The sequence below is a fragment of the Typopeltis vanoorti genome, chromosome 10 (assembly GCF_054136105.1).
Source record: "Typopeltis vanoorti isolate ZY-2024b chromosome 10, IOZ_Tvanoo_1.0, whole genome shotgun sequence".
Taxonomy (NCBI): Eukaryota; Metazoa; Arthropoda; class Arachnida; order Uropygi; family Thelyphonidae; genus Typopeltis; species Typopeltis vanoorti.
In genome coordinates, this window is record NC_143558.1 from 35178920 (window position 1) to 35206269 (window position 27350).

Genomic DNA, 27350 nt, shown 5'->3' on the forward strand with positions numbered 1-27350 from the left:
TCACTAACATTTGCAACACAGATGTTATTTCGTTCAGATTTGAGAACAGAGGATATGCCGCCCATTGTTGTAATCGGCTTGCAGGCAATTTTTATGACCACTCATTTCAGTGGAAAATTTTTTTTATACTTCCTTGCTGATTGGTCACTAACATTTGCAACACAGATGTTATTTCGTTCAGATTTGAGAACAGAGGATATGCCGCCCATTGTTGTAATCGGCTTGCAGGCAATTTTTATGACCACTCATAAACAGTTGTATTCCCTTTCCCAAATGCTGAAAGATTTCGATGTGTGAAAATTAATGATAATTCATGAATATTTCCTTAAAAATATGCAGCTTGGTCACTGACATTTGCAACACAGATGTTATTTCATTCAGTTTTGAGAACAGAGGATATTTTGACTTTGTTTATGACTGGTCATAAACAGCTGTATTCCCTTTCCCGAATTACTTCCATTTTTAAAAATAAACAGCTTGGTCACTGACATCACGGAACACTTATTCACTTTCTGCAGAACACAATCTGGGAAACCCTGATCTTCAGTTTTCATGTCACCTTTATCATCTTTGATAGTAATGTTTCCTCCATTTCTAAGTTTTTCAGTAGCCTCCAGAATATTTTGCCACCTTCCTGATATTTATTATCCATATTCTTATCAAAGTCTTCCCATGACTTCTGTTTAGCTACTTTTACACACACCTTAGCCCTCTTACATTTTTCTCTGTATTCTTTTAAGGCATCTGACAAATTATTTGCTAGGAACTTTTGTTATGCTTTCTTCTTTTCCAGGACTGATTCTTTAACTCTTGTGTCCACCATGGTGTTCTTATTTTTCTATCCTTGCAGACAACTTCACCACATACCTCCCTAGCTGAATCAATCAATGACTTCTTCAGAGTTTGACACTGAGACTCCAAGGTCTGGTTCTTGTTTTCAATTTGTTTCATCCTTTCTTCAATAATGTTTGTATATTTGAGTCCACAATTTACTTGTAATCAATTTTAATTCTTTTTAAAATGTTCTTACATACTGTTTTTTTAAAATCCTGTTTGGTACTAAGTAATGATCACTTCCAATTTCACATCTTCTGTACACTCTTGGGTCTTGAATCAGCATGTTGATATCACTATCAACAATCATCTAGTCAACGAGGCTTTTCTTATTTCTTGTGTCTCCACGTGAACTTGTGTACATCTTTATATTGAAACATGGTATTAGTAATGACCAGTCCATGTTCTGAACAGAAGTCCAGTAAATAGTTGCCATTATTATTAGCCCTTTTCTCTCTTTTCTCAGGAAGGGAAAAGTTCTTTTCTTAGCTTTGCCCTTCGAAAATGTTCCTATATGCCTAGTGGGATTCATTTCCTACTCTGCTGTTCAAATTCCCAACAAGGACCACTTATTCCCATTTTCTTTAAATCAGCTGCCTGTTCTTATGACTCAACCCTCCCCACTTCTTCCTTAGAAGAACCTCCTGTGGGACCATAGGCACAAATAAGTTTCATTGTCCATATCCCCAGTTTGAAGTTAGCCCACATAACTGTACTTGAAACTGCCTTTATCTTCAAATCAAGAAGTTTATCTTCTTGATTGGAAGATAAATTTCATATTTGGTATATTGAATGCTATCACTACTCCTTCCTTTCCTTGATCATTATTGCCTGAAAATATCCTGTGCTTATTATTTAGTAAGATCTCCCCTGTTTTTGTCTTCTTTGTCTCAGTAATGCCAATTATGTCCACATGGTACTTTCCAATTTCCTTTCCCCTTATATTGATGGTTCCTATCTTCAGTTCTTCTGATGTCGGATTTCTTCTTCTTCTAGATGTTGGGTTGGAGTTTGTTCCAGTAGCTGAGTTTTCATTGTTCACTCTAGTTCCCTGACAAAAACAGCAGAGGTCTTGTTAGAATCTCATGTTGTACCATCATATGCATTTGTTGTTTAAGCCAACAGAGAGTACAATTTGGTTGGCTAAGTCCCAAATTGCCAGCTCATCTTCGTTCGTTCAGTACCCAGTAGATACTTACTAAAAGGGCACACCATGTGAAGGTGGGGATTGGATTTTACATCAGAAGCCGAAGTCAGTTCTCTGCATTCCTGAAAGGGGATGTGGAGGTCTCTTCTCAGTTATTTGGCTTTGACCCTTATGTTTAAAATGCCGAAAACATTAGAACAACATTCAGAAAACTCAAAATTGCTGCTGAAACACTAGGATTACAAATCAACAGGATAAAACTGAATTTAAATGTATGCAGAAATCACAATCAAACAGAAAATGACTGATTTACCATTGATAACGCTAAATTTAAAAGTGCTGCTTCCTTCAAATATCTTTGACATCGATTACTAAATATAATACAATTAGTACAGAAATAAAAGCTAGCATACGTGCACCCCCCCCAATAGATCTTATGATTCACTACATCATTTACTATCTTCCAAAATTATGTGAAGCAAGGTTAAAACAGAAATCTACAAGACAATCATTAGACCTATTGTTTATTGTTTTATATGAACAGAAACCTGGAGCATAACAGACCAAGATGCAAAAGCATTGCAGATCTTTGAAAATAAAATCCTCAGAAAAGTCTATGGACCTGAAGAGATAACACAACAGGTGAATGGAAAAGAAGATATAGTCAAAAACTATATAAACTCTGTAGATCCACACTTCTAGTTCATGAAATTAGAGCATGCAGACTGAAAATGGCTTGGATATGTGAAAGAAATGAGTGAGAAGAAAAACAAACGTTCAAGATGAAGCCTGATGGAAAGCGGCCTAGAGGGAGACTGTGGATGCACTGGGAGGATAATATTCAAAGAGACTTAGCTGAGATGGGAATACATGACTGGAATGAAAGAACTCAAGACAGGAAGGAATGGAAGAAGTTGATACATGCAGCAAAGAACCTTAGAGGTTCAGCAAGCTGAAGAAAATGAATTAGTCATAATAAATTAAAGTTATAAAACAAAAAGAAAAGATCCTAAAATACTTCAGCTTGGCAACAAACTTTAATGAAAAAATTTAATTTAATAATAAAAAAAATCACTTACCTTCTTTTTCTTTCCTTCTTTTCTCTTCCCACACTCTTATGTTTTCTGGTGAGTTAACTGAAATAATATGCAAATTTTTTATACTGCTGCTTATGAACAGCAACTAATAAACAAACACTTTAATTGAAACAATTCCAGGAACAAGTAGGTTAGGAAAAAAAAAAAAAAAAAAAGCCAAATGATGATGCACTTCTTCCTTAGAAGAACCTCCTGTGGGACCATAGGCACAAATAAGTTTCATTGTCCGTATCCCCAGTTTGAAGTTAGCCCACATAACTGTACTTGAAACTGCCTTTATCTTCCAATCATAAGGCTTTGTAAATTATATCAGAATCATAAGACCAAAGTAATATTATATGCCACACGTTGATCCATTTTTCTATTAATACACCAAGAATATACAAAATACAAATCACTTAGTTTATCTGAATCTTCATGGAAAAGAGATGGAGCTATTAGAGGAATTATAGAAATACCAGATTGACATAACTGGTGGTACATGTAAGGAAGACAAAAGCAAAAGGAGAGATACTTTAAATAACTATTCATATTCAGGCAACAGTGATCAGGAAAAGTAAGGACAGCTACAGCATTCAATACTGAACATGAAGATAAACTTCTTGAATGTTAATCTTTGTGTTTAGTCTAGATTCACAACTAGACCTATTATCTGCTTTAACATAGGTATGTTAAGTTGACACACATTAAATAAATTATTAGCTGTAACATTTTTGTCTATGAATCATAGGCATTATCAGTACATTAATAATGGAACACAGCTAATAAATTTTTTCTCCGCAAGTTTATTTTCCATCTTTAATTTTTCTAAGTAGACCCACTAGGGAGCAGATGACCATTACTCACTGAAACATTAGTATCCTGCTTATTGGAGGACTGAAATGGCAAATGCCACATTTGGCCTCTAGAGCAGCGATCCAAGTTTCTGTTCTTTTCTTTTCTATGCAGTGTGAGTGATACTACCCTTCAAGAGCAAGCCAAACCTTCATTGCGAGGTAATACAGCAGCAAAAATGGTGGTGCTGCAGGTTGGCAGATAGTACATTGGCCTGAACCAGTCAGAAGGCTTCCCAGCCAGCTAGCACATAATTCCACTGCCACATATTCTGCCAGATAGTGCCTGGAAGTGGGGGAGCATAAGTAGTAGTAGGTAGTATCATAAAGACTACATCATGATAAGGGGACTAGTTGATTTCTGTATATAGATGTCATGTTTATCACCTTTCACTGTATGTTCCTACTCTATCCTTTCAACCCATGCTGTTGTTTATTTGTGAGCTGAGGAGAAGAGGGAATGATTGCAAATGAATTAATGTGTAGGTTATGCAGAAGGAATGGGATGCAGTTTATACACCTGTGAACTGAACATGATGGACAAGACTTATATAATGCAGATAGATTGCACTTAAATGGATTTGGAGTCAGGTGTCTCAAGAAATGTTGTTCATTGAGAGTATGGAAGTGCAAAGTGAGAGAAAGCTATTAGAGTTAATGCAAATGTGTACAGGCACCTACAAAGTGAATGAGTGTGCAAATGACCAAAAAAAAATGAAGAATCTAATATCTCAAGTGAGGACAAAGCATGAAGATAGCTGGGGGCCTAAGAGAATACTACAGTTTATGTATATTAATGATAAGAGTATCAAGAATAACAGAGAGGATTTTCAGCATTGGTTGGTGCACCTCACCAAAAGTTATGTCTATCAGTGAGACTTAGCTGACACAGTTACAGGGAATGCGAGGGATATTGTATTTTCAGAAAGGATAGAGAGAATAAGATAAAGGTAGGTACTGCTGATAATGGAAGATGAACGCTAACCAAAAAGAGTAGGATATCAGGAAGACAGAGGTGTGGATGAACGTTCATTTGAGGTCATCTGTTGTGAAAGACCAACAGGACAAACTATACAGCTGGTTGCTATTATATACCTGGGAGTGCAAGGGATAGTGGAAGGCATCTATCGGCAAATTAGCATAAGGATTGCAGGTTTCTGAATAATTATTATAGAGAACCTCAGCTACAAGGACAGAGCGGAAGGAGGAAAGATCGCATGTGGGAAGGAAATGAACATTATTTGCCTATTAAGAGATAATTACATGAATGACTCAAAACTTAAGGTTTGGGTTTGCAAATGCTGGATCTGGTCATATGATCAGAAGATCTGTCCATAACCATATTGCTTATGGAGACTGCCAAATGTGGAATTTTCAGTTAAGAAGGGGCATATGTGGAACTACAGGACAAGTGATTATGACAAGCTTAGGAGGCAGCTTGAAGCAGTGCCATGACATAAGAATCTGGAAGAGAAGGGAAGGATGTTTGCAGTGCGTGGGAGATAGTCAATGGATATCTGAAAGAAGCAATATTGAGACGGTATAACCAAGGTCAAGATCAATATATACACCCAAGGAGGATCAATCAGGTAGATGTAATATCAATCAGTAATATCATTAAGCAGGAGCTGCAGGAAAGGAAAATGTTGTGGAGTTACATAATTATGGAGAAATATGAGCAGTACAAGACACAAGCAAGAAGAGAAGACCAGCAGAGTAAGGAATGAAAGATAAAGAAATTAGCTAAAGGAAATCTCAGCGTTCTTTTTGCCATGTGAGAAATAAAAGCTGGATTTTGCAATGGCATTTGACAAGATACCACATGAAACTCTGTTAAACAGATTGAAAGAAATGGGGATGGATATGAAGCTGGTGATATGGCTATGAGGGTGGCTGGTAGACAGATGCCTAATAGTAGTATATGAACAAAATCCAGACAAAGGCAAATGGACTAGGACTGTCACAATGACTGAGTATGAATGGGTTGCCCGAGTCTGTTGTGAGTACTTTGTCAGTCAATACACTGAAGGAGAGGCATGACTGATATTGAGCAGATGGGTCTCCCATTATGAGTCTTCAGACTACATAGAGGTTCTCATGCAATAAATACTTTCCAAAATGTTACATATTTAATGTTAAATAAAGTTTAATATGAACTATTGAAAACATGCAGATTTAAAAAACAGAAGTAAACCATGTTGCTTGTACATGCCATCCAGATGGTCAACTGGATGGCATGTACAAGCATAATTTAAAATTCTGAAATATTCAGAATTTTAAATTATGACTATTTTTATATCAGTTTCATCTTTCTCTGAATTTTTTTTTTTAATTTTTACATTTCTAAATATTTATCTTACAGCTAACAAAACTTTTAATGCTTATTCCTATTATCTTAAATTAATTTATTTATTTAAGATAATTAAGGAATTTATCTTAAATAATAACGTGATTCATTCTGATCATTATTACAATCTCTGAATCACTATTTTCAGAATCATCTGATGCTAGAGTTAATTCGGAATTTACATTTTCCAATTCATTATACTTACAAATCTAATTTCTGTACTTTTCAAATATTTCATTTAAATTATTTGAATTATGTTAGAGCGTGTGGCTTGGTTCCTTGTGCACCTGTGTCCTTCCGGTGGTGGCCTCGATGCAGGGATCGAGATGTTCAAGTTTTGTTTTATTGGTGATTAGTGGAATAATCTGTTCAACACGTGTGTTTTTGCATCCCTAAATCTATGACATAATAGGGGTGACTGAAACAAAAAAGACAAACTGGTGAGATCTTCCTGAGCAATAAATACAAAATGTTATATTCAGGCAATGACAATCAAGGAAAAGAAGGAGTAGCCATAGTATACAAAACAAAATACATGGCTGAGCTTCTTGAATGGCAGTCAGTCTCAAGTAGAGTAATGTGGGCAAATATGAGAATGGGGAACTGGACAATGAGACTTATTTGTGCCTATGGTCCCATAGAAGGTTCTGCTAAGGTACAAGTGGAGGAATTTTTTTTGAGGCTTTAGAAAAAGCAACTGACACAATGAAAAAGGAAAAGTTGGTCCTTGTTGGGGATCTAAATAGCAGAGTAGGATATGATTGTGAGGCATACAAAAATATTTTGGGAAAATTTGGAGAAAATAGCGAAGCTAATAATAATGGCAAATATCTGTTGGATTTCTGCTACAAGACATGGACTGGTTATTAATAACACCATGTTCCAACATAAAAATGTGCACAAATTCACATGAAGAGAAGCAGCAAGGAATAAGAAAAGTCTCATTGACTATGTTATTGTTGATAGTGATGTTTTCTTCCTGGTTCAGGACACCAGAGTGTACCGAGAATTTGAAGTGATCACTATTTAGTCTTGAGCAGGATAAAATTAATTTCACATCGAAAAGAATAACATGTAAGAAACTTTTAAAGTGAATAAAGGTTGAGCAGCTCTCAGATGTGAACTGTAGACTAAATTACACACAGATTATTGAAGAAAAAATGAAAGAGTTTGAGAACAGGAATCAAACCTTGGAGATTCAGTGGCAAGCATTGAAGAAAGCCCTGATTGATTCAGCTAGAGAGGCATGTGGTGAAGTTGTCTGCAAGGATAGAAAAATTAGAACTACATGGTGGACACAGAAAGTTAAAGAGGCAGTAAAGGAAAAGAAGAAAGCATATCAAACGTTCCTGGCAAATAAGTCAGCTTGTGCTCTTACAGAATACAGAGACAAATGCAAGAATGCTAAACACTGTGTAAAACTAGCTAACAAAAAATTCATGGGAGGACTTTGGCAAGAATATAGAAAATAAATATCAAGAAGGTGGTAAAATATTCTGTTGTGGAGAAGCTTAGGAATGGAGGAAAGAGTGCTGTAAAAGGAGTTAGAGATGATAAAGGTGACATGAAAACAGGAGAAAAAGATATCCTTGAAGTATGGAGTAATTACTTTGAAAAACTGCTAAATGAAATAAGCAGTGGTGACAGCACAGTGGTAAAAAAACACTGACCAGGCATGCAGTCAGGAATACATATCCATACTTGAAGTACAAAAAGCCATCAAAGGCTTGAAATGTGGAAAGAATCAAGAGTAGATGATATTTGACCAGAAATGCTGAAGTATGGTGGTGTCTTACAGTTGCTGCACTGCATAGTTCAGAAAGCCTGGACAGAGGGACGAATTCCCGATGATTGGAGTAGAGCTCTCATAGCACCCATATATAAAAAAGGGAAATAGAACTGAATGTGAGAATTACAGAGGTATTTCCCTACTGAGTGTTCCTGGCAAGATCTATGTAAGTATAATTGAGAAATGGTTAAGAAGAATTGTGGAAGAAAAGCTTGGTGAAGAACAAGCTTGATTCAGGCCAAATAGAGGCTGTTAGAGTCAGATCTTCACTTTACGACAAATAGTCGAGAAAGCATGGGAATATAACAAATATCTGTATTTAAGTTTTGTCGATCTGGAAAAGGCATATGACAAGGTGCCAAGAGAGAAGCTATTCAATACGCTGCAGTTATATGATGTCAATGGGGCATTATATCAAGCAATACTTAGTCTTTATTTGAGTTGTGAGTCAGCAGTTAGAATTGAAGGAAGTACAGGAAGATGGTTTAATGTTAAATCTGGTGTGAGACAAGGATGTACATTATCCCCTCTGTTATTCATTATCTATGTGGAACACATTATGAAGGAAAGTGGCATTAAACATGACATCAAAATTGGAGATGTTAATGTCAGCTCTTTGCTTTATGCGGATGATGTTATTCTTCTAAATAAATCTGCTACAATTCTGCAAGATTCTCTGACTAAATTGAATAACTGTTGTTATAGATATGGTATGAAGGTCAGCAATAAAAAGACAAAGACAATGAAAATAGGCAGAATCATTGAAAATGTCAACTGTGTTGTGAATGGAGAACCTGTGGAACAAGTAAAACATTTCAGCTACTTAGGCATGATTTTTAGTGAAGATGGTAAATTAAATATAGAAATAGACAACAGAATCAGCAAAGTTGGTATGGTGGGAAGTCAACTGAATAAATTCATATGGAATAAGAGAGAAATTAGTCAGAACACTAAATTAGCTGTATACAAGACAGTGTTCAAATCAATTTTAACTTATCGATCTGAGTAAAACACTTGACCAAAAACTAGAGACTGCAGATAGGACACTCCTGAGAAAGATTATAGGCATGAACAGATGTCATCAATGGCAATATCATATTAAAAACGATTATATTAGGAAAGAACTTGACATTGTCAGCATCCAGGAATGCGTTAGCAGAGCTAATCTCAGGTGGTATGGTCACTTAAACAGAATGGGAGAGGAAAGATTAGCAAAACAAGTGTTCTCTGCCAGGTTGGCAGCAAAACGACCCACAGGAAGACCAAGATATAGGTGGATTGATACAGTACAAAGTGCCTTAGATGATAGAAATATAAGATCTGATAATGTTAGAGTCTTGACAAGTATCAGACTGATTTGGAGGAAAATTGTAGACAGGAAGTTAGTAATGATGTAATTTTTTTCATGTAGTACTATCCTGTACACTCCTTGAATGTACATGGCAGGAATTTGATGATGATGTTCTAAATCTACAGAATCATCACTATCAGAATCAAATTCTACGTGTTTTTTAAATTCCTTATCCTAACTAAAATTAGAGGTATTTTCATATTCCTCTGGTTTATTTAACTCTAAGTTAACTAACCTATGATATTCTACTATTATTTCAACCATGTCTTTTCGATTGTCATCACTCTTGCATTGTACATTATCTGAATTATGTACCCTGAGATTTCTGGAATTTCTTGTATTAGGTTTTGTTTTATCCAAAGTTAACTTTCTTCTTTGCTGTGTATTTGAATTATGAACTTTAAAACTATTCCCTTTCCTACTATTTGATTGTGAATGAGATGCACAATTAGTACTAGGAAAAAAAAACAATCCTCATCTTTCAATATTTTATTCATATTGTCTCCTAATATAACAAAATTTATACTCCCTAAAAAGTACCTTTTTAACCTATCAGAGTGTAGACTTATAATTTTACTAGGATTTTTGACATCTCGAATCCTAAAATTCACAGGAGAAAATTTGTCTAAAATTCTATATGGACCCAAAGCTTTCCTTTCTAATTTCCCAACCCTTTTTATATTAGATTTAACATCTAACAATATTAAATCACCTGGTGCAAAAGACTTATACCTTCTGAAACAATTAATACACTGTCTAGCTGTCTAGTGAACCTTGTTCTTTATTCATCTTATGAATAACATGAATTTTAGACTTCTCCTCATCTTGATTGAAATGGTTATTCCTAGACGATTCATCATCATCAGATCCTAGAGATCTAGATAAGTAATCAGCTAGTATATTTCTTTTTCCTGGAATATAAGCCACATCAATATTATATTCCTGCAGTTCCAGGGCCCACCTAATTATGTGTTGATTTTTATCCTTCATAGTACTTGGGAATGACAGAAGCTGGTGAACAGATCTTATTTTAATAGGTTGTCCTAACAATAAGTGTCTAAATTTTCTCAATGGAAAAACTATTGCTAGTGCTTCCTTCTCTAAGGTCGAATAGTTCAATTCCGGACCTGATAATTTTCTACTAATAAAAGCTACTGGCTTAAAATCATCTTCTTTCTGTTCTAATACAGCAGCAATGAAGCATCAGCAGAAAGATAAAAAACTTCACCAAATTTAGGATAAACGAGAACTGGAGTTTTAGTTAATGCCAGTTTTAGTTGTCATGAGCTTTATCCCAATTGAATTTAACACCTTTCCTTGTCAAGCACACTATGGGTCTGAATAGCTGTGAACAATTAGGAATAAATTTTCTATAGAAATTTAACATGCCAATGAATCTATGAACTTGCCTAGCTGTTTTTGGAGGTTTAGCTGATAATATGCCTTTTACATTTCACTGAGTTGGCATAATTCCTTTGCTACTGATTTTATGACCTAAATACTGAACTTCTTTTAAGAAAAATTTGCATTTAGAGCACTTTAAAGATAGATTTGCTTCATCTAATATGTTTAAAACATTCCATAGGATTTTACAATGGCTATCTATATCCCTTGAATAGATTAGTAGATCATCCTGAAAACAATTGACTCCATTTCCCAACATATCTGATAAGATAGAATTCAATAAAGACTGGAATGACATGGCAGGATTTCTTGCACCTTGTGGTAATCTACATAGTTGATATTTCTGCATCTAGTAGTAAATGCAAAGTATTTTCTGTCTTCTTTCTTCAAAGGGATCTGAAAGTAGCCAGAATTTAAATCCAGTTTTGTAAAATACTGTGCTCCTTCCAAACAGATCAATAATTCCTCAATTTTACACAGAAGGAAATCAATAGGCTTTGTAACCTTATTGATAACTCAAGTCTAAGACAAACCTCAGGCTTCCATTTGGTTTTTCAATTAAGATGAATGGACTGTTCTACTGGAATTTGACTTCTCAATTATTCTTGCAGTAGTTTCTGAAAATGCTCCATATATTTCAGTGGAGTCTGATAATGCCTAATATAAATAGGAGATTGAGTACAAATCTGCACTGAGTGTTCTACTACATTAGTGCAATACATTGAAACAATATCCTCTGTGAAAACACCAGAGAAAAATTCGAATGCAGATTTAAAGAATTTCAGAATTTTCTTCCTTTCTTCACTAGTATTTTGCTAATTTCATTGAATTATGCACTAAGTTCTCTTTTATTTCTTCAATATTTTCCCTCTCATCTTTCTTTAGTCTTAATATTAAACACTTTGATCATTATCATCAGCCTGTTTAAAAACTTCAGGAGACTGCTCTAATTTTCCTTTGTCATCTGATGTCCTGTCTAAATAGCATTCTAGTCCACACAAGGACACTGTACCATCAACAAAATTACATGCAAAAGCATGACGTTTCAGAAAATCAATTCCAAATATTATTTATACATTTGGATTAGAGAATTCTGGAAGAACTATTAATGGATGACAAACTTTCAAAGGAAAACAAGGAATTGAAATAAAAGCATTTATTCACTTATCAGTTGAAATTTCTGATTCAAATATACCCTTCAGTTTAATTGGATAACTTAAAATTAAAATATTTGGAATTAGAGTTTTAATTTTATTACACAAATTATAAGAAATGAGTGAAAAATGTGCACCAGTGTCAAGTAAGATTTTACAAGGCACATTTTCAATAAATCCTTGTAGAACTGTCAAATCTCCATCAGCATAAGGAGCTAATGCTACATCCAACTCTCTTTTAGGGTTTGAGCTGTCTTTAGCTTTACCCATGTCTAATGAGTAGTTTGACATTTCTGTCCTTGCCAGTATGATATTGGAATAATAATTATTTCCAGCTTTTCCTTTATTCTCAGATTTCTTATATTGAAAACAAGATTTATTATTATTACTATTATTACGGGCAACTCCAGGGAGTCATTAGACTCATCCAGGGAGGCCCCAAATCATATTCATCACAACTATTCGACATTCATACAGTATCTATCATACCTCACCTTAAACTCATTCACTGTCACAGCATCCACCACAGACTCAGGGAGCACATTCCACTCATTCACTGTCACAGCATCCACCACAGACTCAGGGAGCACATTCCACTCATTCACTACTCTAAAAGTAAAGAACCCAGCTCTAACACCTTTACTAACCACACTTTTGCCCAGTTTCCATGGATGTCCCCTAGTCCTCCCACAACCAGCCCTGTTCTCAAAAATATTTTCTGAATTAATTTTATAGAAACCATTCAGTAATTTGAATGTCTCAATCATATCTCCCCTCCTCTGCCTATCAACCAATTTTTGCAACCCACAAATCCTCAACCTGTTATCATAAGGTTCATTCCACAGACCTGCTATCATCTTGGTCACTCGCCTCTGGATCCTCTCCACCTCCTCCCCATCAAGAAGAAACCTGGGTGACCAAATCCGGGCACAGTAGTCGAGATGGGGGTCTTAATCAAGGGTCAATACAGAGGAACAATAACCTGCTTGTCAACGTATTCTTCAGCAACCAAGTGATTTGATGAGCTGATTTGGCTGCTTTTGCAATGTGTCCCCTAAATTTCAATTCCTTATCCACCAACACTCCTAAATCTTGTGTCTCATCAATTTCCTGGAGCACAGTTCCACCAATGCAGTAGACTGCCGCCAATCTTTTCACCCCAAAATGCATAACCTTACATTTTGCCACATTAAATTGACATCCATTCTCCTTAGCCCAGACCTCCAATCTATCCAAATCATCCTGCAAAATTTTGACGTCATCTGCATTCACTATTGCCCTACCCAACTTCGCATCATCCGCAAACAAATGAACAGTTCCTCTCAGATCCTTTCCTATATCATTAATGAACAAATTAAACAGCAGTGGTCCAAGAACAGATCCTTGTGGCACACCACTAGTCACAGGCCGTCTTGTGGATCTACTCCTGAGTAAACCACTCTCTGATATCTCTCCGTCAACCACCCTCCTATCCATCTCACCAACCCTATGTCCATCCCCATATGCTGCAATTTACTGATTAGAATTCCATGTGGTATCCTATCAAAGGCCTTAGCAAGGTCCAGTAGAATCACTGTAAACCCATTACCCTTATCCAGTTCAGCCGTCACTGTGTTATAATACGTGAGCAAGTTACTGAGGCATGACCTACCTTTCACAAAACCATGCTGTCTCCGATACAGTATCCCATTTTCTTCTATCCAATCTTGTATTTTCCTCTTGACTATTTTCTCTAAGACCTTGATAATGATTCCTGTTATGCTGATTGGCCGGTAATTTTCAACAGCAGCCTTGGAACCACCTTTGTGCAGCGGAACTATTTTCCCCTCTTTCCACCCCATTTGGGACTGGCCCAGACCCGAGGCTCAAATTAAACAAAATGGTCAAGGGCACTGACAATTCTTTAGCCGCTTCACGTACAACACGAGCTGGTATACCATCCAATCCCACAGATGTGTTGACATTGAGGTTCTGTAATAGACTAGTTACCTCTACTTCATTCATCACAATTCCAGTATAAGCTGCTGGTTCTTCCATTCCTGCAAAGTCACCACCTGGATGATATACTCTTGCAGAGTGCTCGCTCAGTAATTCCACAATATCGACTGATTCGGTTACCTCCCTACCCTCAGCATTTTTTAAGATCATTCTACCATGAGCATTTTTCCTTTTACTTGCAACATATTGAAAAAACTGTTTGGGATTCTCTTTAGCCTGCATGGCCAATTTTCTTTCGTAATCCGCTTTTGCTTTTCTTACCACCCTCGTTACCATCCTGGCCTGATCTTTATACTGTTCCTGCGCCTGATGGTCACCTTTCTCCTTAAATTCCCTTCACAATTGTTTCTTTTTTTGCAGCTCAAGCTTAATAGTGTTATTCATCCATTTAATCCCTACTTGATTTATTATTCGGACTCTTGGTATACAGTCAACCATTGCCTCCTGCAAACAGTTCTTAACCACCTCCCATGCACTATCAACATCCAGCCCTTGCAGTTTTACATGGCATGGCACTGAGCCAAGCACACACACACCTAAGCTTGTCATACTTACCAGCCCAGTAATTCCACATGTACCCTGTCTTAATTGTAAATTTCACTCCATTTATCCCTAACATAACAGTCTTTAGCAAAATGACTAGGTTTACATCTAAAACAATTTGGAACATATCTTCTTTGAGATGTTTTATTCTTGTCAATACCATTAGATTTACAAAAGAAAGATTAATTATCTGTAGGATTCTTGGATACTGTTAAATCAGATATCATCTTAAACAGAAGTTCCTGTCCTTGTACTATTGGTCTTTGTTGTCTTTCTATTTCTTCACTAAGAAATGTTTTCAGTTCCTCTAATTTTTCCAAATCATGTGATTATACCCTGGACACAGATTCTAGAACATTTTCTGTTAGATTTACAGAAATTTCCTTAGATTGTTTCTTTTTCTTAGCACCTTTTAATTTTTGAAATTTTCCTTCACTCACTTTATCTGTAGCCACAATGTTAGGAGAATGAGTTTCATTATGCTGAAAAGAGTTTACCTGTTTATTATTTGTGGAATGAAATATATCTCTAAGTCTCTCTCTTCCTTTTCCCTAACAATTTGAAAACATTGTTCAAGATTTTTAAGCTTTTTCTTGTAGGCTGTTTCTTTCAAATTATCTTTAAGGCTATGCCTAAATCGATTAAACAGTAACCATTCTAAAGAGGATTTCTCTTCAGATGAAACATTAAGTTTATGAGCAGTGTTCCAAAGTCTTTGGTAATACTCTGAAACAGACTCGTTATTACCTTGAATGAACTGATGAATTTTCCAAATGTTAGGCCTCAATTCTCCCACAGTTGAAAATTCTGATATTATCAAACTTTTAAATGTCGCATAACTGTCAGTGTCTCTCAGTAAAGGGGATATTTAAGAATGTTTTGGCTTTGCCCAATAATTTATTATGAAGTATAATTAACAAATGAAAATCTGACCATTTTCCTAAATCTAATTTTTTCTGCATATCTAAAAAATGTTTCTACGCTTTCACTACTATCTCCTTAGAAAGAAGGTATTACTAAAGTTGGATTAACTAACTTAAAAAATTTCTCATCTTTAACTAAAGAAACTTCACAACTAGAATTACTCTCCTGTAGCCATTTTACTTGAGTCAAGATTTACTTTCTGGAGTCTAAAATAAAAAGTTAAGTCACAACCAATCCTGGAAGTCGACTGCACCATTTTGTTATGAGATTAGATTCTCTGTAGCTATTTGTTACAAAGAGGGATTATTTATTATTTAATTTTTATCAATCCTCATTTGTTATGAGATTTTCTCTATAATGATTATTTCTATTTCCGAGAGTTTTTATTTATATGCACAAGGATTCAATTCAGATTGGTGCAATGACTTTTAACTGTTTCTTTCAGAATCCAAAAAATCATTGACTCAAGACCAAATACAAAATGTACACATTTAATAAAACAAAAACAAAATATACACTTCAAATAAAATTACACAACTAACTACAAAATTAACTGGATCCAAGGCCTTTTAAAATAAACTTACACTTTGCAGATCACCCATTCTCTGAGTCATTCTATTACTGGTTTGTTTAACATATACTTAATCACATCTACTACACTAAACACTTTGTTTTACACAATAACAAAATGTTCACAGTCAGTTTCTTTGTTAAGGCCTTTTTTCCAAAGATATAAGATTCTCTTCTTCTTTTCCATAGGATCTCTTCTCATCATCCTTGTGTAGCACACATTATTCCTCCTGACTCTGAAGTAAAATATTCTGAATTCACCGAAGTATAAGTACTCTTACCTCATGCATGCAATTCAATTTTATTAATTTTTGTACCAGCAAAAAAAGCTTTCTTCTACTGCTTTATCCAAGTTGCTAAATTCCATCTCCTTTTCCAGTAGAAATAACAGATAGATCCAGCATCCTTAAAACTGATGAAATTTTCAATCAGCGTTTCCTTGAACATTCCTATAGAACGCCAACTGCAATATTTTCTTTTATTTATCAATACTTATTTACAATCTTAACTCTTCAACTTTAAAGGCTCACAATTCTACAATTCCCTTTTCGGAATCTTCTATCAATATTCCTCCCACTGTCACATACAACTAAATAAACTTCGTAAGAACAAAATTCCTCCGCCTGCGTTCTTAAACTTCCATTAGCTCTCCCTTGTTTATTCCCCATTACTTCGATACCGAACACTCGCTTGTTGCTTTTGTTACCTCGATACTGAATGCGCTCTCTCTGTCAGCTGTCAATCACCCATCAAACTCCTCAGCGAGCATGCGCACTCCATGAAAGTGTCAAGCAAGAAGTTATCTATAATGTCATCTCCGTTAGTGTTATGAGAATGTCTTTACAAAACACAGCACTTGATAATTTTAAACCACAATAAAATTTCTGAAAGTAACACAACTATCCAAATCCAGTAAGTACATAAATTTTTTAAATACTTCACATTTCATTTTGACAAAATAACATCAATAAGGGATACATCGCAAGGTTGTTGACAATGTGTGCTATGAAACCAAAAGTATAATGTACTAACATAAACAATTTGTAAAATATTCAAAATTTTAAATTATGACTATTTTTACACCCTCCTTCGATGAGTCTTTGGACTCCCTGGAGGTGTCACATAATAATAATTTATGCACTTAACTTTCAGTATATAGAGATTGAATTCACAGCCTAAAAAACACACATTTATATTAGCATAATCCACCCATGACTGTTTATACGAGTAAACATTGCATTTTTTATACTGGTCCTTAGAACAGAATTCCAGATTATCTTAAGAAAACATAGTACTAGCATGCTATAAGTTCAAAATATTGTATGGGTAGGTTATCATAATCCTCTAATGCATGATAAGAGGACAGATAACTGTTCGCATACTAGGCATTCGAGAGTGCTTGATCTAGTAATTGCATCTGAGAATTTGTCTATAACAAATATAACTACATTGCCAAAAGTTAGTGAGTGATCATATGGTCTTGATCTTGAAGGTGGTTAAATGTGGAATTTTCAGTTCCGACAGAATATATGTCAAATTACAGGGTTGGTATGTATGACAAGCTTAGGAGATTGTTTGGATTGGTGCCATGGCATGTAAAACTGCAAGGGCTGGATGTCAATAGTGCATGGAAAGCGGTAAAGGAGTGTTTGAAGGAAGTAATGACAGACTGCATACCTAGCATCACATTCTATCATCCATTTAAATCCAGTGAGAGTTAAATCGATGAATATCATCATTAAGCTGGAGCTGCAAAAAAAGAAATAAGCTGTGGAGGAAATATCTTGTGTTCCTAACTAAGTAGCATTACCACCTGAAATAATGTGTTCTCTACAAATGTCTTTTTCTGAATTGTAGGACTGAAAACCCAAGAGTGTAAAAGGAAATGCCAAAAACTCTAGTTAATGGCCAGAATCAAACCTATAATGTATTCTGTGGTGAAACTCTGCCACTTCCATATGAGAACACAATCAGTTGAAAATAAACTTATAAAGGTTCTTTACATCCTAAACAGCAGGGGCGAATGATGGTCTAGAAATTCACGCTTGCTCTTGTTACCATTTAGGCAGTGAGAGGTGTGATTGAAGTCTGATTAGCAGAATAATGAATTAGACCATTTAAAACTATATATTTAGAAATTTATGTACATTTAATCATACAAATACAACATTTATTTTACAAATGATATTCTATCTTTTTCAATTTAGCTACTTGAATACAAATTCTACCCTACGGTTCTTCTTTATGAACTGGTCAATAACATAATCATAAAAAGTTGGTTGTAACTTAATTTTCCCAAGCAACACGCACACTTGTAAAGGCTGGCTGAAGCTCACTGGCTAGAGCTACGTTGACTGTGTATGGCCTGTGTTTAAGACGACATGAAGGGAGCGGAAATGACTATGCACACGCATGAAATCACACTGCTGCAGCGAGGACCTGAAAGCTCCGACAACGAAGCAAGCCAAGGTAGCTTTGACTAGACGAGAACGCATCAGCCTTTGATAACAATGCAAAGCTCAATTATTGCTGTGCAAGCTTAAGATGTCTTCTGTCTACAAAAATAAAAGCCTAAATGGAATGCTTATAAATGCATGCATTTATTAACAAATAAATATTACTTCTTTCTCAATTAATGAGCTTGCGCAGCAAGCATGGAGAATTCGCCCCTGCTAAACAGGATTCGAAACTCTGTCTTTGCAACTAAAGGACACCAACTAAGCTACAGAATCAAACCTTTAATGTACCTATAGTATAAAAATGTTCTCATTATATATATATATATATCATGAGAACATTTTGTTCTCATAATATATATGTGTGTGTGTGTATATATACAGGAGGATAGTCTTCAACATTCTGTAGAAAGAACCCATCTTGTGAAGCTGAAAATGGAAGGCACTTATGTGATACGAAAAAACTAATGCAGTTACTTCACAAAAACAGGCCCCATTCTATGGTATGTTCCATGACTTATGGGACACCTTGAATATGTGTGTGTGTGTGTGTGTGTGTGTGTGTGTGTGTGTGTGTGTGTGTGTGTGTGTATATATGCATGATGGGGGTATGGAAAGTTCTGATAAACACCTAGAACAAAAATCATATATTAAAGCAACTGCTATAAAGAAACATACTAGTAGCTTATGTTCTTATAGTCTTACAAGGATATAAGAACATAGGTTACCTTCATCCTCATATGTTCTTTCTTGTGGTAACATCAATTGTTTTAATATCATTTTTGTTCTAGGTGCTTATCAGAAATTTTCCGGATACCCCCTTCCCCATATATATATATATATATATATATATATATATAATAGATTTTTTTTTTTTCATTTTCATGTAAAAAGAATAAAGAATAAAATTCTTTTCACTACTATTATAAATCATTAAATATTTAATTTTAACTTACCTTTTTTATGGATATAAACAAAAAGTGGAAAGCTTGCTAACCATCCCAATGGCCAATAGCGAAACAGCCAACTTTGCTTAAAATAGTACCTATGGGGAAATTGTACAAATTTGGCAGTAAAAGTATAAGGATATTTCATCGGTCTTGAAATTTTTGTTTGAGCCATGATTTTTTCTGAAATACGAAGTTCATGGAATTATCAGCAATTTTATTATCTTATAATAAAACATAACAGCAATACAATAAGTGCAAGCAATTGAATAATACATAAGAATCATTCAATAAATACACGCATAATATATGCTAATAGATTCATATATCAGTTACTATATATGTTAAAATTTTTGCAGTTAAATTCATTTAAGCCTCTAAACTGGAATTCATATTAATATTTTCATCTGCATGAAATTATTTCTTTCCATAATTATTAGACCTTCTAAGAGGCAGAATTGTTTTTCATGCAGAGACAATGTTCCACATAAGCATAGTGCTGTTACATGGCTTTTGCGTGTGTGTAATTTGAATATGAAGCAAACAGAATATATGCTTTAAAAACACTGATAGTAATAAAAGATTTTTTTTTTTTTTGAATGAGTAAACTGATTGTTTTCTATGGATATATGGACACCAACTGTACTTGATTTTTTAATGGAAAGCTATTTACTTTAAAATATGTTTATCATAAAAAATTGAACTTACACACTGTTTTTAGAACTAAAGATTTTTTATGAAAATACATACATCTTTTATTTATTTATTTTTTACACTTTTCACTATTCCTTGAAGGCAGAAAACTGAACGATTTTGAAAATTTTGGAGTTTTGTTATTTGAGAAATGCAACTGTATAATCTATAATATTATCTCCTTTATAAGTCTGTTGGTAGAGCCTCCATAGCTCAGTCGACATAGACAAAGCCTTTCAGTCGGTTTCTGTTCGATTTCTGTCAGTGATGTGAGGAACCTATACCTGGTTTCATATGGAGGTAGGGGTGTTTTTTAGTCAGAAACTCAGGTATTTTTGTCTGCCAGAACAGGCAAAATGGCCCTGTGAACACATGCATCTACAGACATATCTGAACAAATATATGAGTTCAACTTCATAACATAAATTTAAACAGTGAATTTCTTTGAAATTCCTCAGCCGCTTCTTTTTCTTGTTTTCGCTTTTGTTTTTCATGCCCACTTGGGCATGTTCTTCCATAATAATCTCTCTCACAACTGGTCATACTCTAGAATTAAATACGATAGATTTAATTATAAAATAAGTTAATAAATTAAAACAAAATTACTTACCTGATAAATAAAATATATCTAAAATAGATAATATTAAAAAATAAATAAATCTAATATAGATTGAAAACTGTTATTGAAGAAAAATTCTGATGTCGAATAACCAAAAACCAGTTTACAAAATATATTTTTTAAGATGTTTTGCAAGTAATGTCACATAAAAAAGTTGCCATGACAGTACGTGTATATACTTGTTCATAAAATCATAAATTAAAATAAAAAAAACCCTGTTTATAAATGCACTTTTCCCTATTTAACACTATGTTGTACGACAGTGGTGGCGAACCTTTTTATGTGTGAGTGCCAAAAGTTTACAAATCGAGTTGCTGACGTGCCATGAAGTTTTTAATAGGGGAAAAATTAATACAAAATTAATTGCAGAATTTTATTGAGACAAGTTTAAAAATTAACATAGAATTAATTTCATAAAAATGAACTCATAATTTGGCATACTTTGTCATATACAAATCAATATCGACCTATTATCAATTTATTAATTTATCAATATCGATATATCAATTTATTAATGAGATTTTTGCTGTTGTACATTAGATGCCAAATGCTTTATATCAGGTTCATATTTTGTCACTGTTAGTAATACACACGCTGAATGAGATTCATCAGTCATTCTATTTCTTAAACTGTCTTTTATAAAATTCATTTCGAAAAATAATGACTCGCAAGCATATGTAGAGGAGAAAATTGATAATATAGCCATCGCTAGTTTTTTTTATATTTATTCTTACTGTATTAGAGGGCTCAGTCCCAACAAACTTACTCGTAAATACCATTCCCATTTTTTTAAAGTTCATACATTAAACTAACGTTTAATGTTGGATTTAATATCCACTTAATTTATATAATTTTGTATCACCGATGTGAAGCCTTTTGGCTATTTATTTTAGTAAATAAGTATTAATAATTAATTATGGAATAATCATAAAGAGTATTAATACACTTATATATACGGTGTAGCATGTTGAGAAATATAAAAGTACGCATTTAAATTAGTTATCAATCACAGGACTAATACTACAATATTGTAGTTTCTTCAGGCCAACATCATTAAATTAACTTGTGATAAGTTTCATTGACATATCCCATTCTGATCACCAAAATATAATATTATTCAGTATAAAATTGATTATTGTATTATTAAATTGATTTTAATGATGTTGGTTTGAAAAAAAAAAAAAAAAATAGTAGTGAGAAAAATATTTATGCATTGTAACACTCCATAGAAGTCAGTGGAACAGGGGAAGCAGCAGAAAGATGTCGACTTGTTGCCGTCGAATACAACTGGCACCCCTGATTTCACTTTACGAAAAAAGACATTAAAACGTTTTGCATATATACCTCCCACACAAAAACAACATGCCTTCCCCAGCAACCATTATATACTGTAGATGCAAGGAAAAAAAAATACCATATGTTATCGCATATAATGCGAACTGGAAATTTTGTTTGAAAACAAAACTAGCCCTAAAATGCAATGTCCAGGTATAATGCGATCTGTTAATCTTGTTCCATAACATTATAAATAATACAATACGAATTAACGAAAGAAATATTTATTTTAAAACAAAATGTCAAAATCCTTTAAATTCTTCATCTTTTGAGTCGTCAAACATTTCATTTATAAATTCATCTGTAGGGATTGCATCATCAGTGTAGCAGTTGTCATCATCGTCTTCATGCTCTCCAATTTGTTGGGCATCATCCTCACTTTCATATATGACATGATCTTCGGATCCATCCATTGAATTACTTATTTCACATTTAAGAAATGAGCATTGAATCATTTCAGATGGTATCGAATCCCATGCTTCTTTAACCCAGCTGGTGACTAGGGTGATCTCAGGCTTCTGAAAATTCCCACCCTTTCTCATCTTCACCAAACCAAATGACATCCATTCTCTCCATTTTTCACGTAAGGGATCTATAAATGGCTTATTCAAGCTGACATCAAGTGGCTGCAAAACGGAAGTTAGACCACCCGGTATGACTGCTAGGCCTGTACGTAACTCACGTGCTTTCTCTTTACTTGCCTCTGTTAAATGCGCCCGGAACATATCCCAGACTAGCATGCTTTGTTGACGTAACAAGCTACCTGGACGTATGTTCCATACTTGATCCAGCCACAATTGTACACCTTCTTCATCCATCCAACCTTTCTGATTGGCGCGAACAATTACACCTGGTGGAAATTTCATATGCTTCGGAATTTTCTTCCTTTTAAATATCACTGTTGGCTTTAATTTGGTTCCGTCTGCCATGCATGCTAAAACAACGGTAAAATGCGTTTTTTCATGTCCCGTTGTTTTTATGAAGACACCCTTTTCACCAACTGAGTTCACTGTTTGATTCTCAGGCATATCAAAGTACATGGGCGTCTCATCCATATTGCCAATTTGGGAAAGTTCATATCTGTAACACTTCTGTAATTTTATGATAAATTTCTGGAAGGACTGCACTTTTTCTTCAAGCTGCTTTGGTAACTTCTGCACAATTTTTGTTCGATGTCATAATGTTAATGCTTTGCATTCCATAAATCTGTTGCACCACGCAAGCGAAGCAAGAAAAGATGAAATACCTGGTGTGTCCTTGAATTTACCATTCTTGAGTTGTAGAGTTCGAAAACGAATTGCATTTCTTGTTACTATAATGTCATCTTGTTGTTGCGTCAAAATCCATTCATTTAGCTCTTCTTAGAGTTCTGGAAAGGATGCTACATTTCCACGATGGGCACATTTCATTTTGGGGATTTTTTCAAGACTGTCTTTTTGCTTACGCCAAAGTCTAATATTACTCTCTGCTACACCAAATTCTCTCATAGCGACACTGTTATTATGTTCTTCTGCAAACTGCACGACATGCAATTTAAATCCTGCTTCAAAAGATGAAAGTTTATGTTTCTGTTGGCTCATTTTCAGGCTAATTAACGAATAATATTTAAAATGAACTGTGGTTAAACCGATATACCTAACTGTTCTCTATACGGCGATGGAGAGTGCATGCGCAGATACGATGCGCGCTTGGTCGCCAAATGCGAGTGGGTCCAGTAGATTTGGTTGCATAGGCATTCTTCTTCTTATTGTGCTATCTTCTATCGAAGGTCAGCGACCATCTTGGTGAACAAACTGCGCTCTTGTGCTAATCTGAGCAGTTGTGCACTGCTCTTTCCTGTCCACGTCTTGATGTTGTCAAACCATGATATTCTTTTTCTTCCTCTAGTTCCTTTGCCATCAATTCTTCCTACCAAAATAGTTTGTAGAAGTTGGTATTTGCTGTTTCTCATGATGTGGCCAAGATATGATGTTTTTCGTTTCTTGATTATTTGTACAAGATGTTTAGCTTTGCCAATGGATTTTAAGACATCTTCATTGGTAATTTTTTCTGTCCATGATATCTTTAGCATTCTTCTGTATAGCCACACCTCAAAGGCTTTGATTTTCTTGATGGTTGTCGCCTTCAATGTCCATGTTTCAACTCCATAGAGCAGAATAGACCACACGTAGCATTTCAGCATTCGGCATCTGACTTCCATGTTTAGGTCTTTATTGCAGAATAGTGTTCTCATTTTCATGAAGGACTGCCGTGCAACTTCAATCCTTGTCTTTATATCTATTTCTGGATCCCACCGTTCATTAAGCCAGCAACCAAGATATTTATATCTTGACACTTGATCAATATTTTTCCCATTGAGTGTCAGTTTCATTGATGAGGCTGGATGTTTGCTGATGATCATGTATTTTGTCTTGTGATGTTTATATTTATTCCCATTCTTTGGCTTTCTATGTATACTCTGTCAACAAGTTTTTGGAGATCCATAATGTTATCTGCAATTAGCACGGTGTCATCTGCATATCGTAGGTTGTTAACAATCTTTCCATTTATTGCGATTCCCTCTGGACATTCTTCCAATGCTTTTTTAAAGATTACCTCTGCATATATGTTGAACAGGAGTGGTGAGAGCACACATCCTTGTCTCACTCCTCTTTTGATGTTAATATCACTGGTGGTAATGTTGTCTAATTGAACGGTAGCTGACTGATTCCAATATAGATTTGTTATTAGTCTTATGTCTCATTCGTCTAGCCTTATTTGTTGAAGGATTTCTATTAAGTTAGTGTGTCTGACTTTGTCGAATGCTTTTTCAAAATCTATGAAACACATAAAGACAGATTTCTGTTTTTCTATGCATTTTTGTATCAATATTTGGGTACAGAAAAGGGCCTCTCTACCAAAACCATTCCGAAAGCCGAATTGTGTTTCACTTAGAGTTTCTTCACTTTTTCTATAAATGCGATTCTGAATTACTTTCAAAAATATTTTTAATATTTGGCTCATTAGACTAATAAGTCTGAAGTCACCACAGGAATTCGCTTTGGGTTTCTTTGGGATAGTGATAAATGTAGATTTGAGCCAATCTGATGGAAATTCATCACTTTCATATATTTTATTAAATAGTTTTTCAAGAAGTTTGATGTTATCTGGTTCTATTAATTTTAAAAATTCTGTTTGCACACCATCTGGTCCACTGGCTTTTCCTGTTTTACTTGTTCGTATAGCATTCTCTATTTCGCATTTCATGATTGCTGGTCCTTGAATGTTATCTTTTATATTTATAGGCTTCTGTCTAGTATCATTGAAAAGTTCTGTTACATATTTTATCCAAATCTGTGCTTTATTCTCTTCTTCTAGAACTATTTTTCCATTTTCGTCTCTTAGAGACGCTATTTGCTTTTTCCTCAGTTTTCCGGAAATTTCGTTGATTTTCTTATACAGATTGAAATTATCATGTTTCTTCTGAAGCAATTCAATTTCAGTACAATAAATTTTTCATCCAATTTTCCTTGGCTTCTTTTATTTTTTTCTTGATGATGTTATGTGTTTCTGTATACCTGGCTAGGTCTTTGTTTTTATACATTCTTCTTGTATCAATAAGAGAAAGAATCTCATCTGTCATCCATTCCTGTTGTTTTATATTATTCACATAACCTACTTCTTCAATACTTGTTACGATGGCATTCTTTAAGCTATTCCAAAGAGATTCCACACTTTTATTTTCTTCTATGTTAATCTGTTGTAATTGCAGGTTAAGCTGTGTCTTGGCACTTTTATTTATGTTCGGGTCTTTCAGTTTTTCTACGTCAATTTTCTTTTTCTTCTTTTGTGATTTTTTAGCTGATTTTAATCTAAGACGTACTTCTGCAACTATGGCATTATGGTCTGATGAGATATCTGCTCCAGGATAAGTCTTTGCACTCTTTATACTACTGTGGAATCTTTTATTTATCAGTATATAATCAATTTGATTTCTGACAATATTATGTTGGTTATCTTGAGGGGATTTCCAAGTGTACAGTCTTCTGGGTGGAAGTTTAAACCAGGTATTTGCTATTGTTAGATCTTCTTCCTGACAGAATTGGACTAGGCGATCTCCTCTGTCATTTCTGGTACCTAAGCCATGTTCACCAACAATTTCTCCATCACCCCCTCTTCCCACTTTTGCATTGAAGTCACCCATCACTATGTTTATATCATGTTTCTTTGTTAGGTTTTTAATCTCTTTTAGGTGTTCATAAAACTCTTCAACATCTTCTTCACTTTTGTCAGCTGTGGGTGAATAAGCTTGGATGATATTTATGTTAACGGGGTTTCCCTTAAGTTGTAACAGCATTATCCTTTCAGAAAATGGAATCCAATTTATTACTGATTTATTGATTTCTTCATCTACTATTACAGCTACACCATGTCGATGTTTGTTCTCATCATTCCCAGAGTAATACATTGTCATATTATCTTGTTGACACTTTCCAGATCCTGGCCATCTTGTCTCGCAAATTCCCAAAATCCGGATGCCCAGCCTCTTCATTTCTATTGTGGCATTTCTTAATTTGCCAGCTTCATACAGAGTTCTGACATTCCAAGTTGCAATTTTAAAAGTGGACACCATTTTGAGCCCGGAGATTCTTCGTACCCCTGTCCCATTTAAGGGACGCCAGGAACTTGGGGTCAATTGTAAGGGTTTGCTCGCCATGGTGGTTGTTCTGGAGATAAGGTAGAGCAGTAGTTTCTCCGTTTGCTTTCTGCTCCACAGTATTACAGACGTACACAATATAATCATATTGCCATCTGCAAATCTCTGATCACAAGCTTTTCCGTCATCATTTGGCTTCAACCTTGTGTCAGTACTGACAATACTGCTTCCCAATGTCAGGGGCAGTGACCCCAGCAGGTACTTATTTAATGGCGGCACTACTCGCCATGTCACTGAGTTCTCATTGGGCTTTGTGAGGTTTTAAGTGAGACAGAGTTGCCACTTCTGCTCCCCACGCCCTGATAGCTCAGTCGCTGTTGGTCCACAGCTGCTTATTCGCCAGATTGCTCTGCTTATATCGCAGCTAACCTCCATATCTGAAGGCTGTTCCCCGATCCGCCACCTGGGGACGCACCCGGTAGTAGTCAGCTCTGCCCCGGGGCATAGGCATTAGGTAGTGTATATTGTGTGTGCAAGTCTAATAAGATGTTATATTTTTTAGGATCCGCATATAATGCGAACCCCTAACTTTAAGTAGTATTTTTTACCATAAATTTTTCGCATTACGCGATAATATATGGTAGTTTTATTGTATCCCTGAATAAGGTACAGA

At 35.0% G+C, this 27350-nt stretch overlaps 1 protein-coding gene across 2 annotated transcripts in view; it reads right to left on the reverse strand.

The window, feature by feature from the left end:
- The window catches only part of LOC150102334 (uncharacterized), a 48237-nt gene that overhangs the window by 8859 nt on the left and 12028 nt on the right, over positions 1-27350 (reverse strand). For both annotated transcript variants that reach the window (XM_090398922.1, XM_090398923.1), the window contains exons 2-3: positions 19404-19577; positions 3061-3117 (exon numbers count right to left, since the gene is read on the reverse strand). In XM_090398922.1, coding sequence (XP_090255048.1) covers positions 3061-3117; positions 19404-19569 — 223 coding nt within the window. In that variant the 5' untranslated portion in view covers positions 19570-19577. The remainder of the gene's footprint in view (positions 1-3060; positions 3118-19403; positions 19578-27350) is intronic.